Genomic DNA, 21313 nt, shown 5'->3' with positions numbered 1-21313 from the left:
TCTATCTCTCAAAACTTAATCTAGTAGAAAAAGTAACTTTCATTCTACCTAGACTTACTTTTATCGTTTTAATGTTGTGGAATTTAATAATTTTAATGTACTAAATTATTTAAGTTGATTTCTCTATTTTTTCATAATTGGATATGATAACCGTCTATTATTAGCCACATAAATATGTATTCATTTTTATTTTACGGTGGTTACCCTCCTACAATATATGAATTAAACAAGTTCTAACCCATTCTGATCATAATAATATTATATACATTCTATATCAACTTAAATAACCAAATAAATTTAACCTTTAAACTATAAAAGAACATTATCAAAATATATGAAATACGAAATTAAAACTTGTTACATTTTAGTATATTTAATTTTGTTACTACTTACCATCATTGAAAACTTTTTTAAATGCCATAAATGAAAAACTATCCTGCTTCTTAATTAAATCAAATTATTTTATTTTGTCAAAAATTGTTTTATGTAATTTTCACCCAACAGTTGTTTATTTAATTTTAAAGTTTAGAACTATGACAGTTATGAATCCAGTGTATGAAAAAAATGTTTTCTTAAAATTTCATTAAGCCCATAACTAATTGAAAATATGACAGTTATTTTTAAATAAAAAAAAGATCAAGAAAAAATTATCACTGCAATACCAATTCTTCGTACAAATTAAAAAACTATAAATTATAAAAACTCAAAAATCGTCATTACCCCAAAATTTAAGAATGCGAATACATAATATTAGAATTAACTTTAGAGATAATATTATGCACTACAGATATTATATGTGAAATGATAATAATATGTATATTAACATGAAAACAGATAAATTTAATATTATAATATATGAATAATAACATCAGTAGTATAATAAGCCTAACTATAATTAAAAATATTAATAACATCGTTAATTGTTCATGATGAAAATTATGTTTCAGCATTTATATCAATCACCGACATTCATGGCGTCCACAAATATACCTCCCGAAATTCCACCGCGAAGACATAGCTCAACCGTTTCTCCAAACAAGTAAATATTTCATAGCTTATCTTATGAAAGAAAAATGAACACGTGTTACATTATATTATTACATTATACTTTGAGAAGTTGCATAGATTTAATTTAATTTTTCATTTCTTAATTCATTAATCAAGTCAAAAATGTGTTCGGGGGTATATTTAGAAATTTCTTATGGTGAGGGACATAAACGAAAAACTAAAACTATACATATTTATAAATTAAAACTCATATTTTCCATCTCAAAATAATGTGATAAAAAATTATAAAATGTTGTAAATGGGTGAGTCACGGGCCTATGTGCACCCCATTTAAGTACGCCCATATACGTATACACTATACATATATGTATTGCTTTGCAAAAGTGTTGAGTTATTACATAAACGTAGAATTTGTATCATTAACATCCCTTTTGATTTTTTAAGATACTTATAAGGTTTATTTTATATTTTAGTGTGGTCATTTAGAACATTATTTAATTGTAATTATTCAATAAATTACTTTTAAAAGAAACTAAAGTTTGTCTCATAATTATTGATTTTGTTATATTTTAGGTATATGGTCAATGCAACTCCTCATTTTGTTTCATCATAGGTAACTCATAGTTTCTTAATAAATTTTTGTGTCCAAGTTACTTTTAGACTTACTTTAGTCTTCAACATCAGTTTCTCAGAATTCAACGACTACAAATTATTTGAAAATGCTCATAATATTTATGATTAATTATGAAACTGCTCATTTTCTTATGATGGAGGTCTATTTTTCATCATCGTACATAGTAAACTTTTAGTTAATGGCTATTAATCATTGTTGAACTATCATACACATTGTTTCTACTGAGACATTTTGATCAAAGTAGACCAATTAAGGTACCAGAGATTTTTCATAATTTCCTTTACTATAGCCGTTGTAATATCTGGATTATCATAATTTATTAAGGTATTTATCAACTGTATGTCATTATTAGTGGCATTTAATTTTAGAAGTGCAGGCTGTGGCACTGTGCACTAATTCCTTAAAACAGTCAGTCACAAAAAAACGAAGATTTTTCTAATATCCTTTTTTTCACTTAAGTTTTCATGTGAAATTGTTCAGTAAATATAAATATTTTTAACAGTAAATCAGGTTTAAAATTCGTCATGCATGACTGCAGGTAGTACCCGGAATCATAAATCTAATTTCTCTGATGGGTTCCTAACCTAACCTCCCGCAGTAGTCGCAGTGCCCAATTATCATATCTTACTTTTTTTATTTGAAGTATTTCTTGATAAAAATAAACTAAGTCATATTTATTTTTATTTTTTTTTTAAATCCTTAGAAAAATAGTGTGGTTTGCTTTTTATTTATGCTGACTGATCAATCTTTGACCAACAAGACTTAAAGCGATCAAAATGTCAGTATCATGCCAAAATTTATCTTTATAGGTAATGATGTTCCAATTCTATAATGCATAGATGAATATGTGTGTGTTCTTAGTCTGAGGTTTGACTATTGATAAATTTCGCATCTATTTTGAGACCAGAATTGTCCAGAATTTTCTTAACAATTAAGAAAAAAATATAGTATTACTTATCATATTCTTTAAAAATAGCCAAGGTAAGATGCTAATATTCTCTTAAAAAGTTGAAAATATTCTTCCAATATTCTTTAAAAATCATAGTAAAATATGGCAAAAATATGCTTCTTGCTTGGAGCTAGCTATTTTTGTGTAGTAATTCCATTTTTTGTCGGGCATTGTTATCTTAGATAAGTCACATATCTTATATACTACAGTGGATTGCAGCACATTACTACGTTGGATATAACAATCGTATATACAATGGACGATGGACGATGGTATATAAATATATAGTACATTTTCAATATCATATCATTATCACTATTATCGGACATAGTATAATTTATATTATTTACGTCACTGCAACCAAAAATATCGAACATATATACAAATTAATTGATATATTCTCTAATATTCTTTCATCTTGAAATATTCTCAAATATGCAAAAAAAACTTTTGCCATTATTACACCTGTTTCATGATTCGTACAGATTTCGAACCCCCGTCTGACTGCATAGACTCATAAAAAATATGCAAAAGAATATAATTCCGGGCTCTATTAATAACTATAAATAATTTAATTTTACTCATCTATTTCAAAAAATCAATTAAAACAACATTTTTAATATTGTTATCTTGATTAAAACTAGTTTTTCCAATAAAATTTAAATGCAAATTATGTGTTTAAAAATTCTTAATTCACAATTTTTAAACTAATAAATAATTGTATTAACTTTACTAGTTTTAAATTTTGAAAGCGTTGATTAAGTCTATAAGTCACTAACACATATTATAATTGTATAGATTTTTTAGATAGTTAACATGTGGGCCCTATACTTATTAGTTATTACTTATTATAACTGTAACTACCTGTTAGAACATAACCTATAATTCATAATACATCCATATTATTATGGTTGATAAAAGGTTTGTTGAGTTATAATTATAAACAAAATATAACCATTCTTACTATAAAACAGGTGTATTTCAAATTAGGTATAATAAGTACTTAAATTTGTTAATTTTAGGATTATTAATCAAAATTCTGCCACAGAGCCGAAATCTCCTTCCTTTCTACCACGGAGACATTCATCTTGTATTGACGATAACATGGATAGTGAAACTGAAACTGTAAGTAAATTAGATACATTATAATAATTAGAGCTCAGATTTATGTGCAAATACATATTTTTACTGTGACTTTATAAATCAATTAAGGTAAGTGATAATTTTTTTTCAAGGGATTTCCAATGAAATGAACTATATTTAATTTTACATATTTTGCCGTCAGTACATGTTTTTGCATATTTCTAAATAATTTCATTTTTTTTTAAATACTTCGACAATCTGTTCATTTATGAAATTGTATTATTTATTAATAATCATTAATATTGTATACGATTGTATTTTTTTTTCAAATTTCTCGTGTTTTCAAAAGTACGAAATAGTAACGAAATAATTCCAATTATTATACTTAATTTACGGTCGATAAATGTTCGATATTTATGACCTCAATAAACGATAGATAACGATTTAATAACACGTGTTTGCATTTGAACTACTGGCATTATAACGAACGGACTGTGTTTTAATTTCGCGGGTTCAATCTGTGTTCGTTGCTCGTTAATCAAGATAATTAGATAGTTGGATAAATATTTTTTTTATTATATTTCATTATATTATTATTATTATTTTTTTTTTTTGATAATACATATTATGAATTTTTCAGAAAATATTTATGTACATATTTTTGTTGTATAAATACTTTGGTTATATAAATATATATAAATCCGAGCCTTAATAATAATATTTATTTTGTAAATAATGTTTTTCAGGATGCATGTCATTTTATTATATGTATATTTTTTTGATGTGTTACGAATATTTATAATTATGAAGTATTTACATTATAACATACTATTTAATATTTATCCATGGATAGAAATATTTAGTAAGCATACTATTTATAACAGCTGACTAATTTTCCTCATTGATATCAGAATTATATGAATTTATAAGTTTTAATTTAAGTTTTCGATGCCATTGCACTATATTATTCGTAGATACGGTGAAATATAAGATAGTAATTTACAACTCTCACATAATTGCAATGATAATTTATTAATTATTAATTATTGCTCACCCGCAGAAAATATGGTATTATATATTCTTCTTAACGATGGACATATTCAGATTTATGAAATCAGTATTTTGAAAATCCGGAATTCGCAGATAATCCAGATAATTCAAATTATCCGATTAAATATTTTCGTTGAATGACTATTTTTTATACTCCAATAAATGTTTTTTTTTCATTAAATTTCTTAAACATGTCTTATTTAATACGTGTTTTGACTACACACTGGTGTTGTTATTGCGTTAGATCACATCAAAAATACTAAATCCAGATATTTGAATAATATGAATATATTGAATATTCGGATTTAATGCCCACCACTAATTATTTTGCATAGATCTTGACTTACACAAACGTGGCGTTGTGTATAATGCACATAATGGTGCCGATGGAGAAATCCACGACCATTTCCGATATTACATACATTTTTTGTCCACTTCAAAGAATCGTTTAATAGTTTTCACAGTTTTATTTTTATTTTATTTTTTTTATCATCAATGACTGGTTTTCTACAATCATGATTTTTAAAATCTTGATTTCAAATGACACCACGTTGTCTTTATGAGTTTATACATATTACGGTTCAAATGTTTAATGTAGTGTATTTTTGTACCGTAATATATAAAGATAATAATATGCTCTATCGGTAGATGCTTAAAATTTTTTATTCCCATTTTACTCCGACGGCGTAGTCTTTAAACCAAACCGTACGCCACTGATTTTTTATGTTCGTTTTTTTTTTTAAATTATTTCAAAAGAATCATTGTTATCTATGATGTTACAAAATTTATTTTAAAATAAAAGAATATATTTCGAGGGTACTGTTAATTATTTAATCCAACTTATATCGCATAATTTATGAGTTATGACCATTATAATATTATGTTATGCTTTACATAACTTTATTTCTACTTGGTTTTGACCGAATAAAATTAGGGATCCCATTTATAGTATTATAGTTGGAAGTAGTAGATACCATACACACTCTAATTTTATATTTACGATTTATGTTACTATAGAACTGCTTATCCAAAGTTTTCCTTAGCGAAAATCCTGTCTATGAAGTATTTTAATGGTTACGGTAGAATTGTTTAAAAGTGATTATTTTTTGCCATCTTAAAACAAATAATATAAATATTTTTATGCATGGGTTCAGGTAGATATTGTTTTAATAGTTTTTGACTAAAAAGTTAGCTATTTATTTATAAATAATTATAAACATAAAAAAAATTTTAGCTATTAGCTATTACATCATTATAGCTCAGCAATTAATACATACCGATATATTATATAATGTAGGAATGTAACATTACATACAATCATGGGCGTAGGTAGGAAATATTTTCGGAGGGGGTTTTTGTCTAAATCTATATTAATATGATAAAATTAAGAATTATTTATTTGTATGTATTGAATAATATTATAATAATTATAATTATTTATAATATAAATACAATATTTTGTCCATATAATTTACAAATTTAAAAATATAAAAAAAAATTATAAGATAAAACTTTTTTTTCTTGGTTAGGTTAGATTGTTTTATTTAATTTCAGGGGGTGTTTGAACACCCAAACCCCCCCTTACCTACGCCCATGCATACAATAAATAAAGTAGCTGCATATATACATGGATATTTATATCATACAAATTATGCAGATTATGAAATATTGAATAATATTTTATAAAAGGGTTATTATTGGCCAAGGAATAGTTTTAAAATTAAATGCAGTACCTAGTGAGAATGAATTGAATAATTTAGATTAGATTAAAAGGAAATTTTTAAAATGCTAATTCAATGTTTGGATTTTTTGGTAAATTATTCGGGTTATAACCAAAAATAACAGATGCATATGGTGGATTGGCCAAATGAAAAGTATCGAGGAAAAATTATTCCTTAAAATAAGAGGAGTTTCTGTAACGGTTCGCATGTACATTTTCCTGGCATTTTCAGAAGATTTATTTAAATTTTTGAATTCCTTGTATAACTTTATGCGTGGCACATATCACATAAGTAGTAATATTTGGTAAAGTTGTAGCGATATTTAAAACGATTTTAGGTTTTTGTCACATGTGACACATTATAACTGATGATTGCAGAAGTGAGCCTTGATGGCGTTTATGAGATTCTTGATTTGTAACTTTAGTATTGAAGAACGAAGTATGAATATCAGTATTGTTATCTTGAGATACGAGGTTCACAAAGAATAATGTAAAAAGAAGGTTATTTTAGTACTTTTTACTTACTTTACTAAATGAAATTCTTCAGACAGGCCTTTCACAATTATCGATAATTAGATTAATATAATATATACATGGAAATTTTATTTTTAATCATTAATCCTTTTAAAAAATTAAAAACAAATTATAATTTAAAGTTTGTTATACCTAAGTAATTATTAAATATATATATATATCTTTAGTTTATTCTTTGGTTAATACGAGTTTCCATCATAAAATCTTCGAGTAAACAACTTCCTATTTTATTATTTTTTTAATTTAAAAACAGCAAAAAATCACATTTGTTGTTGCGTTATTTTAATTTTTTTTGATTTTAAAAATCACTTTGTAAAAATCTGAAAATACTTTGATGTTAGAATAACAAATAGGTATGAATTCAAATCTAGTGATTTCAATTTATTTTCATTTTAGATCATACAATATTGTATACCTTCGTAATATTTACGGTGCTGTTCAAATACTTTAAATCAAAGCAGTGAGCACATATCATGTTCTTATCAAACGAAATGAATGATCGACTTAGAAATTATATCTAAGATACAGGACTTTCGTGTCAGTATATATTATATAATATACGGTTTACGCATCCAGTGCGATGTTTCTTGTATTGTATATACCTACTATGATACCACCCAAAACATTTACGACTGCAGATGAATAGAATATTATAATAATATCACTGCACATAAACACTCATTCGTCCGACTATATATAGATGCCACGACTATACGAATTGAATAATACCACGTAATGTCATGATATATTATTATCTTTGACGTTTGCACAGAGTCACATATGCCGTTCAATCGACAGGAATATTCGATAACTATCCATGGTCTGCAGTACGGTGTATACCACTAATATGATATACTTACCAAATCAGATCTGACCCAACCATTGACAAACACATAAATACCTATAACACGCTCTCCAACAACCGTTCGAGGGCACATGACAGACTATCAATGATTTACGCGCACTGGTTGCAGCAGTCTGCCGAAACACCGTATGACCAAGAAAAATACAAATTTTCACTAATCTCTCTTTTTTTCGAGTCCATTTTAATTAATAACTGCACAATATTAGTAAATTACAAGGAATATATTTTTATAATATGTTATTATATGTATGTAAGCATACTTAAGACCTGTCGTCAATCTATCACAAACTTCACTACGGACTACGGTACACGAATTAATGATACACTATGATATCGAATATATTATTATAATACATATTAGATAATTATCAAGACACCAGTAGTTTAATATTAATAATAAATTACCGCAACACCAACTCATGACATAATTCAGATATAATGTATGTAGATACCTACACATTATACACATTAAAATATTATTAAGTGTTACAATTTTAAACTATTTTTAAAGGTGATGATATTATTATAAGCAGGCTGTAATCTTAACCTGAATGACACACCTTATAGAGTATAATCGACACAAACTTCACTATGATATCTTAACTAGTAACTGCAAGCATAATATTATAATTACTGTACCATATAAATTATATTCAAGTTATATTTAGATTTTAGAGAACGTTTTTAGAATGATCATGGGCTATTTATACACAAAGTAACAAGCATTTATACGGTACATTGGTGTTGACTTATAAGTGAATGAAAGATAGTAATATTACATGAAATACAATTATTGCCTAAATAAAATATGAGTATTATTCTTAGCAAAAATTGTATAAAAATTATGTAATAGTATTAGCAGGATTAATTACCAGCAGCAATATTTAAAAAAAAAACACAATTTAATGAAATACACTCAGTAATAAAGTCTGATACGTATTCTTCGATCATAGTCGTTTTTTTTGTGAACAGTGTTTCATAAATAAATTCATTTTTAAGATTATACATTAATAACCATAACAAGGGCCTAATCGAAGACGAATACACTAGAAACAGTTAAAAACAGTAGGATTATTACTGTTAGATAATATACAACATAGCGAGTTAGCTATGTTTTGATATAATTTTTAAATTGGTTGAAAAATAATTGTTTTATTTAATTTAAAAAACATCTTACACCTATTCCCGTGTTCTAAATCCAAAAGTGTATAAATGAGATAAGTCGTATTATGAAAAGTCAATAAAATAACGATATTTAAAATATATATTATTTAATTTTCCCTTCTAAATAAAAAAGAACATATTTTTAATTTTCCAACAAATATAATTTTAATCTTAATTAACTCTGACTGTACAATTATTGTGTTATAGTAAAATCATTTAGATTTTAAAACACGAACAGTACCAATTTAAATTCAACATCTCTAGTTTAGACAATTTTAGTCGAAGTATGTAGCGGTGATGTTATAACATATTGTTCCATCATTCAGGTTGTTGTATTGTTTATTATGCTTATACTGTAAATAATTTAAACAAATTGTTTAGATAATCAAATGATTAGACGGCGCTTTATATAGGCAAATTAGCATCATCCCTGTCGTAGGTCTTAGATTCTAGGGAAACGATTGATTTTATACTGAAATATTTTATTTATTTTTGTCATCATCTTTTTGGACAGTTGTATAGCTTTGAGTTTAACTTTAGAAATGGTTATCTAATTGAAACTTGGAAAGGGGAAGTGGTAAAATAAAAAGTACTTTTCAAAATAACCAGGAAAAAAAAAAGCAGGAATTTCAATACAAAAGAAATTTATATTATGGGCATTTAATTAAAGTTGAACTAAACTATAAATTTAAACAATGAATAACGATGTTATTTGTTTTAATTCAAAAATAAAATTGATTAGTAAATTAAATTATTCATACTACATAACTATTCGCAACATTTTATGATTAGGTAGTAGAAAAGTTATACGAATGTATACTATAACAGTAATTGAATATTCCTATAAAAAAATAAGTATGAAAATATAATATACTTAGTGTAAGTGATATAGCTTGACAACCTTCCCTGCTCAGAGTCGTTTTTGTATTTTATAATGATGTCTCATTGAGTTCAAATTTAAAACATACGCTCCTATATAGTGTACCCAATCCAAACCTACTGTAAAGCAGATTAGTGCCAACATACATGGCATTTTTTAAAATCAATGTTCATATTTTTGTACAGAATTAAAAACTACAACTTTAAAATCTATTTTTGACCATCACTCAAATCTTCTCATCTGAAATTTCCTCCTCCCTCGCATATTTGCAAAAACCCAGCGTTGTGTATATTACATTATTGTGTATTATGTGGCATTTTATTGGCGGTTTATGAGTGTATATTATTACATAATATACTATTTTAACTTTAGACTTTCTTAGAGCAGTAATAGCTTGAGGAATCTATATTATTTACTATAATAAACTATAAACATGGCTTAGTATGTTTGAGGCAGATATATAATTACTCTGCAAGTTAATATAAACTATCGCATAATAAACCTCTGCACGCACCAGATATGAATCAGAAATTAAAACTATTACCTATATCGTGTACTTGACGAAAATATTACAACATGAATCCGGCCGTATAATATAACGTAAACTATCACAAAATCGTTTGACGACGATACAAGTAATTAAATCACACGATATCAATCAAAACTAAATCGCATTATCATCAGCTATACCGTGTAATGTTTTTGTGAAAAACATTTTTTTTTTGTTTTTTAATCAGACCGTTGAAATCATTTGTTTTCATTAATCGTATAATAATTGTCAGAATGTGTGGGTATAGATATTTTCAAAGAATTAAATATTTTATTAATATACACATCAGTCTAAATCTTAATAACGTTATAACTGTGATATACATGTGAATGTCCATCATTAAAGAGTATAAGAACTTAGTGGACAGAACCAGAATATAACGTACAAAAAATAATATATTTTATTAGGCACCTACGTATATTATTCATATTTCACAATATCACACACGCCAGTCATATCGTAATAACCCGTGTTAGAACAGAACAAAAAGCAACTGAATCATATTATTCATAGTATTATGGCTAGGGTTCTAAAATTTCACCAAATATTTTATTTTTATGAAAAATAGAAAAAAATCGTTTTAATTTAAGTCTAGAGTAGAAATGTTATTGACATATTTTTTACATACCTAGTACATTATACAAATTACATAAAATTCATATAAACATACATATAAAAGCTTAAAAACACATGAATTACGTATATCAATTTCTTAATTTATGTTTATTTAATATTTTATAATTATTACTAATTAGATATAGTTATAACAAGAGTCCCGTTTATAATAATCTATGAGTTAAAACCTTATATAGTATTCCTATTTATATTAAAATAAAATTTTGTATTTATTAAATCCTTAGTATAATAATATTATTATAATTTATAATTTACAGCCTATAGGGCTAATATAATATCATATTTTTATATTAATATATTATGAATATAATAATATATTAATATTATGTTATATTAGTTTTATCAATTATCATTTTAATTTATAAACATCAAAGAAAAACATAATCGTGAATCGATAATCACTAATTAACTATGAAATCAGTGTGACTGTTTAGTAATGATTTTGTCAAACATACCAAAAACAAAAAATTGAAATACCTATCATATTTTTCAATATTTCATTGAAATATTTAAAGAAGACAGAAAGTTTCAAGTTTGAAATATTTCAAAGTGAAATTTCATGTGAAATATTTCATACTCTTAAAGTCATAACCCTAATTATGCCGATCGTGGTGATTAAGTGACATAATGACATTCCGTAAATAAATTAATATTCCATTAAATATCACACGTTATCCAATAACCATTATAAATTTATACGTTCCTTGGTTACATTTAATTTTAAAATTCGAAAAAAGCTTCTCTCTTTCTCGGAAACTGACTCGTCATCATAGACAGTTAGCCCGTTCGATCTGAGATGAAAAAAAAAAATTCTTACCGTTTTTTAACCGGGAACCGACGGCTCTTATTTGCGAATCGTTTCGATTAAATTTCTTGTGATTATCAACCGAAATAATATTGAACTTCAATATTATTCTGTACTAGTCGCATTGACTTTGAAAAATGACAGAAAATTGAAAGCATGAACGTCACACAAATAATACGTGAACTTTTTCAGAATTAGTCAATCGATCAATAATATTATACTATGTTTTTCTTTCAGCCAACAGATGCATAAAATATTAATCTAATCTTTTCCAGTTTAAGTCATAGAGCAGAACTTATAATGTGAACAACATTATTCAAACAATGAGTCTTAAAAATAAACGATCGTCCGTATATTATGTTTACCTTTATTCATATGATAACATACATTTAAACGTATTATTATATTCTATACGTGACAGCAACATAACCGGAGACCAACATTTGATGTATAGGAAAATACTGAACAAAAAACGTATAAAGGTTCATACTTATGCATTTATATAATATATATATATATATATAATATGATATTACTATGCATACATGAATACGTTAAAGGAAAAGAAATTTATTTATGTGTGAATATCATCGTATATACAATATGTGTGCATATACTAATAATCTTACGCTGAATTTTACCTACATTCTTTACACAAATATATAGCTTTCTATATTTCTCTCCCTCTCTCTTTCTCTCATTCTTTTTCTTTCTTTCTATCACTAACTCTCTTTCCATACGTATAATATACTATTTACGAAAAATAAAAACGAACGCTTGCAATCCTTTAAACTCAACTATGTGTGCTAGTGTCGGTCGAATAAGTCTTGAATGTCCTTCTTACATGATTTGTAACTCTATTAAAAACCACGAAACCAGAAAATATTAAATCAGTTTGAAGTCACTTTTAAAATAGGTACTCTTCATTAAACTTCAAAAGATATGTTCAAAAATTATTTATGTATCCTTGATTATCCAAATCTTATATCAGTCAGATGATTTTAATTTATAAGTAGACATACATAAAAACAAAAGTTCAAAATGTTCATATTATGTGTGATTATTAAATATTGAATGAAAAATTAAATTGCATAGATTATTGGATTTCAATAAATTTAAAAATATTTGCTTATTATAATATGAATGATCTAAATAAAACTTGATACTAAGCATATATAACTATTATAATAATTGTAAATAGAAAACATTTTTTTTTTTTTTTTAAACAGAAAATCAAAAACATTTTGGCAAAATGTTTCTGGGTTTGAATGAAAACAAAACAAACAATATTGGTGTAAGATAAAAAAAAAAAAATAAGTCAACAAGTTGTGTATTTTCGGTAGTTGGTATATTTATATTTGGTAGTTATAAAAAAAAAGATGTATTACTATTATTTATTACACACATTTTAAAATGTTTCATTGATTAGGTATATTATATTGAACTGGAACGTAGGTTGAACGTTATTGCAGAATTATAATTCCAATGGAATCTACTACCACTGTTGGTGACCCTCCAGTGTACCATCGTCATAACGTAAGTATTGGTTGTTGGGTACAAGGGACGTGCGTAGCTTGGCAGGATTACTTTGTGCTGCAGCCTCCTCTGAACGGTATTTAGCCTGTCCTTCCAAACCGATCGGGTCTCTGTTGACTTGGGCCGTGAAACCAGTCAATGGATGCGATTGGTAGTTGACTGTTCTGATCAGACCATCAGAGTCCAGCAACCTGTAGTAGCCTACAATCTGGTCACCGTTCTTCGTCTCTTGTTGGTCTTTAATATCACCGGTCGATGGATCATTCACGCCGTATCCAAAATTGTATCCAGCTGACGCCATCTGTAGCATGCAACAAACCATTAGCACTGCCAATAGGAGTGCTGAACTTGTGACCTAAAAAAAATATCAAAGCAAAAATACTAGTGAAAAAAATAGATGTAATGAATAGAGTAATCCAAATAAAACAATGCTAGATCGAAGATAAAATGTAATTCTAACTGTGTTGGAAAGGGAAAAATCTACTTTTCAATAACAACAATCAATAGATTGTGTGGTTTTTTGGTTTGATATCCAATGTAAAAATGTTGGGTTCCGGTAAGATCACATTCCAACATCTCTTGCCTGCAGATAGTATGAAATTGTACAGTAAATAGAATAAATTAGGGCTAATTGATGATAATATTTTACACACGCTATTCTAACAATACAAATATTATAGTACGTAGTTAGAAGTGTAAAGGCCAGGAGAAGATTATTTTGGTACTAACCTAATTCTAGCCAACGCAACGGATAAAATTATGTTCTGTGTTAAGTTAATTTTATAATTATTATTATCACATATTACAACCATGGTAATTTATAAGTCATTATTGTATGTATATATAGACTATGATTGCCTATTGCCTATGATAAAAATATTAGAAATTATTTTGGTTCAGCGCTGTAATTATTATACGATTTAATATTAATAGTTAGCAACATTTATAATTATAATCGAAATAGCAGAGACTAGGCGAATAAACAATTTAAGTTCCTAAAGAGTAATTTTAAATAAAATATATATCATAAATAATTAGAATTAACAATCATTATCTATTTCTATAATTTCATTATTTGTCATGAAATTATTTGATTTTAGATTCTGAGTGGAAAGATAAATGTATATTGATATTACAACGATATGAGCTTTTCAGTGTGTTTCTATACTCTGTCATTACACCTTTTAGAACAGTAAAACATTTCGGTTTACTACTTCAACATCTTTTCTGGAAGGAGTGTTAATCTAGTTGTTATTTTGGGGTAGGGGTAAAATTAAATTAAAGAATTAAGGGAGAGAAACAATTTTTAAGCAAAGCCAATTATTGCAAAATTGTATGTTTAGGGTAAGTATAACAAAATAATACCGATACCATATCACCGAAAGTTAATTAGCTTTTTTATATACTATAAAATGTTCGAAATATTTAATAAACTCATTTTGAGCATTTATAGTCATTTGAAATTTTCAATTGTAGACCCTAGATCTTTCCCAATAAAAATAAAATAATTATGTTTTTGCTGTGGTAAGTGATATACTCTAATGATAAACTAATAACAAATATTTACTTGGTGTTTTTCGTTAAATTATATTATTTTATGACCTATGTTATCTAGTTAAGTGTAATATGAAGCGAATTTCTCGTATATTTTTAGATTTTTTTTCGTGTATAAATCGTATAAAAAATCGCACAAGAGTCACACACCTGCAAGACACACACACGGTCGTATTACATAGTAGACGTAACACGTGATTTATTACATTCTACTGCTGCGAAAATTATATGCGCTCGTTGAAATTGAAAAACCGGAATTTATTTCTTGACACATTTTCGAATTAACGCGTTGAAAAAGAATATTTTTATATGTCATGAAGCGCAAGAGTCATTACCCTTATAGGGATTTAAAATACTAATAATAGTAATAATACAAATACAGACATGAATATATAAAGAGCGAGTGATGGAGACATGGAGCCAAAGGGATCTTGATTCGAATCAAGCATTGCATAGCATTCATAATACAATAAATTAGCATGCAGTTGTTGACATTGGTGTTAAAAAATAATACATTTTCAGTTTTATCATGGGGACCAAAAATAAACGACACAAACAATATTACATTAAAATTGTATTATACGTTATTACGTTTTATATACAAATTGTCAATTATCTGTGGTAAGATTTATAAAGATATTTATAATGAAAATTAACTTTATAGTACCATATAAAAATCGTGTAGGTATTGTGATATTTGTATAACATAAAGAATAAATAGGTATAATATGTGCCTAGTATAAAGTATTAATAATAATAAATTAAATGTACTTACTTTAATACACTGCATTTTAGTAGATTGATATTACAAACAGAAAATGTTGTTATTATGCTTTTGAACGGATCAACTCGTGACAATGAGTATAACGTAGTGTTTGCGAGTATTTATATAGTCGTCTAGAACAGCATATTTTATAATGCCCATGGTGGTTAATTTGTCCGATAATAACAGACCTTGAAATTTACTAAATCGTAAATAGTTATATTACGGTTTATAAATAACATACTTACATGTAACTATTAATTGAAAATTAATATATACGATTTGTTATGAATACGATTCATATAGGTACATATCTGTGAATGAGAATAATAACAAAATTTATTAATCGTCAATACTCAATACACATTAATACCTAGGTGTCTAACAATGTACGATACTAGAAAAAAATAGTGAAATATTAAATATAACGCGATTAAAAAATCAAGCAAGTATAGGTAACCGCTCTGCTGTACAATATAAGTACCGTGTGTACGTCATAGAGTTGGTAGGTAATAATGGATGACGTTTTGAATTCAATGGATTCTTAGCGGATTCCGAGTCAATATTAATAAATATATTTAGATAACTACAATAATTATTAGATTTAATATTAGTAATGGTAAAGAGGGTTGAATTATTTATTTTCTATCACGTTGGATCAATTATATTATTGGACAGTGAAAAATAATATTTTAAAATTCATATAATATTATTTTATTATTTTTTTTCTTAACTTTTAAGTCAATATCAATTTATTATAGATAATAATTGTTATCTACCGAGGAAGCAAATTTTTTTAATAGTAAAACTGCTTGAAAATTGAATAGATGATGACAATGTTTTATCATTTTATCTCACCACAATTAAAAGAATCGAAAATCCATATGGACAAGTTTTTTGATAAGTATACAAATGTTTACTAAAATAGTAAATTACTAAAATAATATTAAATTCATAAAAAAATTAATTTAAACACCTGAGACCTTAGAATTTAAAACAATGGTCCTCGTAATTTTTTTTAAGTAGAATTAAAAACAAAAAGTTAATTGTAATAATCTACCTAAAATTTAAGTATATTTTGTGACAAAATATAGATTATAACTAAAATATACACTTAAAGTAACAATTTTTCCTAAAACAATTTCTGTTAATTTGATGTAAATCGAAAAATATTATTTGTTTTTATCAACTATAATATTACATACTTTGAAATATGTGAAATAATTTAGTTAGTTTTAACGTAATTATTGCACAAACCTACTCACATCGTTCTACATTATCTACCTATAAATTAATAAAAATATTGAATGTATAATTTTATAATCAAATATTACTGGATAGCATAGTGACTTTTTATAAATTCTAAAGTATTATCATAATACTCATTATTCATTAGTTAGATAATGGGTTTTCACGTTATAATGCCGATATGGGATTTGATATACTATGATATTGTATAATAATAAAATACAATCACTGTACTATTTCAAACGAAAGATAACAAATATTTACTTAGGAAGTATAATAGTAAAGATTATATCGAAGAGAAGAAAGTTTTTTTTAGGTAAAATCTATTGAAAAGCATGCAGAGAAAACTGCAATGATATTCTTTTTAGCCGATAAAGATTTAAGCCTAAATAAAAATTGATTTTCTGGAAATTGTATTTATATTAATATTATAATACTCTAAATGTTCTTACGATTATAAGTTTAGTTTTTTAGATACAGAATTTAACTTACATTACGTAACTAGTTTAAAATTCAAGATTACGCATTGTTTGCTTAAATGTTAATGTTTGGTATGCATAGAAAGACTGAACTTTATAAAAGGTTTTTAGTAATCATTTCTCGTCAAATAAATTAATCTATACAACTAACGATATATTTTTATTATTATTATCTATTTTCTATATTATTTACATATTACCCAAATAACTTTTTAACGTTTTAATTATAAGTTAAAAATGGTCTGATAAACGTTCATATCTAAGATTTAATAACAAATTGAATCCCACCTCAAATAATATGTTTATCTTATAAATAAATATTTGTTAATATTAAATTAGAAAATTGGAAATAATTAAATAATATTTTTTTACTTTTCATTTATTTTAGGTTGCATGTATAATTTAATAGAAAATATATAAATTCGTTTCGTATACATTATCCCAGAGTACAATGATTTTATTTGTGTTTAAAGAGTAAATACATTTATTTTAAAACAATTCTCAATAACGATATTGAATGAAACCAGTAGATAACTTATATTCTTCCATTTTAATTGGAAAACTTGTAGTTTGATAATTTATATTATACATATATTGTTTTACACTTCAGACACAATTTTTGTTTGCAGCAGAACTAACTTATCTATCTACTACCAATCTTACCTATGTACTCTATTGCAATTAGAAACTATACCACAAAAAACCACTGTTGGTTTGAATCGTATGTCATTTTTCATATTTGTGCATATTAAGCATATAAATATTATAAAAATAATATCTATACATTGCTATACTTACATATTACAAATAAAATGTAATTTAATAGATAAGTATTAATTGTGAATAAACAATTAATATAAACCACATTTTTACTATATTACCGTAGGTAAGACAAGTATGCGAGTATATATATATATTAGTATCTTACTATAATTATTAGCATAGTAAGGTATTTGGGTATTTAAAAATGAAATAATTACATAAATAACATTTTACCTATATAATTTATGAATATTTGAAATTGTTAACTAAAAGGTAAACATAAAACAATAATAATACATAAAATATAATTAATATAATTCATAATTATAAATTGTATGTTGACATCTTGATAATAATACATAATTTTTAATTCTATTAGATTTTTTCAAAAGAGATCAATGTCAGTCACTAATATATATATATTACTAGAATGTAACTTTGAATTATGATTATCTAATAAATAATTTTCATTTATACCTAAACATGAATTTTATTCAAATACTTTTAAATTAACTTAATAACAATATTGGTTAGGTTTACCTAATTTAAGGTTAGGTATTAATATTTCTTATTACATTTTCATGAAAAAAAAAACATTTTAATCAAATATATTATGCTTGTAAGTATATTTTAAAGATTAGGTTATCAGTTCATCACAATACACACTCCTTTAAATTTTAAATAAATATTTTGAAATTGTATATAGTTGTAGAAGTTTTTTAATTGAACTGCAGTCGATGAATGTAAAATAAAAACGATAAAATTAATATCCATGTATGTTATTCAAAAAGAGTATAAGACATTGGTATTAAACGTTAGGTGTATAAAATCGTTTTATTATACTCTAACTAGATAACAATATTAGGTATAATACTAGTACGAATATCTCAACACAATTACACTATTCCATGATAATCCGATTTTTTTTCTTACTGTAATATAAAACTGTAATACCCAGATGAGCATCTGGAGTTAATAAATACATTATCCTTGCTCTTAAACTTGTTCCGGTTCTTTATTTTCAAACATCAATCCCGTGAATATATGCTTGATTACAATTTAAAGAATAAAACTATTTATAATTTTTCTGATCTTCAAAAAATACGTATAATAATTGTTAATATTATACGAACTAATTATTATAACATTTTAAAAATCAGTGGAAATGTACACCATCAAAAGATCACAATTTGTAATAAATGTGTGTGTAGTAGATTCAACAAAACAATAGAATCATACATGCATAAGCTTGCAATATTCTTTAGTGTAGTAAACTCTGCAGTAGTAAATTTTGGTTTTATTTTATCATTAAAACTTTACCATATAAATAGAACATGGGTACTGTTATTATAAAACTAAAAATGAATTTTTAATATCTCCATTTTCCTGATCATGATTCTATATGCATACAAATTTATAAAAGCTAACGAGTGGCTGCTCTATCGAAAAAAAAAACCTTCAATAGTTTAATTCAATATAATATATTTTTTTCTATATCAGTTTAAATTCTAAAATTTAAACAATATACTAAATTGAAAAATAAAATACATTACTAAAATATACTTAATATATTTGAAACAACATGACGCAACCAAGCGTCATTAATATGACTTTCTATTATTATTATTATTTAGTCGTGTATCCAACATAAATATTTTGTTGAAACATGAACAACATGTTATTTAAATATGGTTATTATATTTAGTTATTTTAATAAATACAAAATAGATCATTATTATTGCAAATAGGTACATAAACGTTCAAATTTAAACATGGTCTTAATTTAATTATTAAAATTCTTATATTATGTAGTGAGCATTTATCTATATATAGGTATACTAAAAAATACTTTTGTTTGTAACTTTTTTATCACTAATTTCTCTACTACGCACTGAAAAATAAGAACACAATTGATTCATTTATTTCGGTATGTAAATGTATAGGGCATTGCGTTTTGAAACAATAATTCTGATCTTCCTCAAAATATATATAAGTGCAATTGGCTTGAAATATTATCATTGGAGATATTCAAATTTAAGTTAGAAAAAATATATCAGTAGGCATTTCTCAGTAAACTAATTTTAACTTTAAGTGGGACTCCTGATGTCAATAAAAACGTAATGGCAGTGACATTTTTATGGTACTTATTTTCAAATATTTTGTTATACTAATAACTCGTACATTCCCACGTATAATCCCACACCGAAGTTCTGGGGTATTTTTGTATAGTTCAATATTATAATGTGTAATCAAATCAGAAAAATTAGGTTATAAAAAAATTATTCTCGAGGTAAATAGTTACTTATATTGATTTATATTTAGATATACGGAGCACGTTTCTTTGATCACACAAAATCTCATACCATATTATTATTTATACGTAGTTTATACATATTGTATTATAAACATATTTATTGTATATGTATTATACGCATCAATACAATGTCGAAGAGTAATATTAATGAAAATACTCTACTTTAAAAAAAAATCTAATAATTTACACGCATCATAAATGCTCGTCACGTTTTAATTTTGACGTGGCCATTAATCATGGGATATCATATTCTAGATATGTACCTATGTAATGTGTAATTTTAGTAAAATACTATTCACTCTTTTAAAAATGCGTTTAACTTTTTGGAATAAAATACACAACTTGGTAAGTACGTCACCATTATTATTCTGATACATAATGTCACAATGAAAACATTAAAGCTGTATACTTTACGGCAAGCGTGAAACTTTATTTTATCTGTGCAGTGTGCTGTGCATATTGGAATGCGCCGAATCCTTCAGCATTGAACAATAATGTCTTACAATTGTGAAACGCATTCATTCTTACACCACTTGTTGATGTATATTATTACTGTGATATGAAATTATTAACTATGAAACGTGAAAATTATCGTGCATGTTCTGTTCAGTGGCAGCAATATATAAGTATTTGAAATCAAAATCTGAATATCCAAAAAATCTTTAGTTGGTTAGGCACGCCATTGCTTTCACAAACTTCGTGAAGTTGATAATAATTAATTTTATTCGTAGAATATTTATAAAAATAATCTGAAATGTTGTTCCTCAACCACATATTAT

At 25.6% G+C, this 21313-nt stretch overlaps 2 protein-coding genes across 3 annotated transcripts in view; one reads left to right on the top strand and one right to left on the bottom strand.

The window, feature by feature from the left end:
* The window catches only part of Corin (corin serine peptidase), a 122131-nt gene that overhangs the window by 11094 nt on the left and 89724 nt on the right, over positions 1–21313 (top strand). For both annotated transcript variants that reach the window (XM_089218809.1, XM_089218810.1), the window contains exons 2-3: positions 948–1039; positions 3614–3716. In XM_089218809.1, coding sequence (XP_089074935.1) covers positions 948–1039; positions 3614–3716 — 195 coding nt within the window. The remainder of the gene's footprint in view (positions 1–947; positions 1040–3613; positions 3717–21313) is intronic.
* LOC107166163 (cuticle protein 8-like) lies at positions 13193–15865 on the bottom strand. The gene is made up of 2 exons (XM_015514718.2): positions 15744–15865; positions 13193–13769 (listed from the first exon to the last, which is right to left on the bottom strand). The coding sequence occupies exons 1-2, from the start codon at positions 15756–15758 to the stop codon at positions 13374–13376; spliced, it is 411 nt and encodes a 136-aa protein (XP_015370204.1). The 5' UTR covers positions 15759–15865; the 3' UTR covers positions 13193–13373.

Source organism: Diuraphis noxia, unplaced genomic scaffold, assembly GCF_037042655.1.
Source record: "Diuraphis noxia isolate RWA-SAM2 unplaced genomic scaffold, SU_Dnox_SAM2 contig0002, whole genome shotgun sequence".
Classification (NCBI taxonomy): Eukaryota; Metazoa; Arthropoda; class Insecta; order Hemiptera; family Aphididae; genus Diuraphis; species Diuraphis noxia.
The sequence above is the reverse complement of the archived record's forward strand: the minus strand, read 5'-3'. Positions and strand labels throughout refer to the sequence as shown.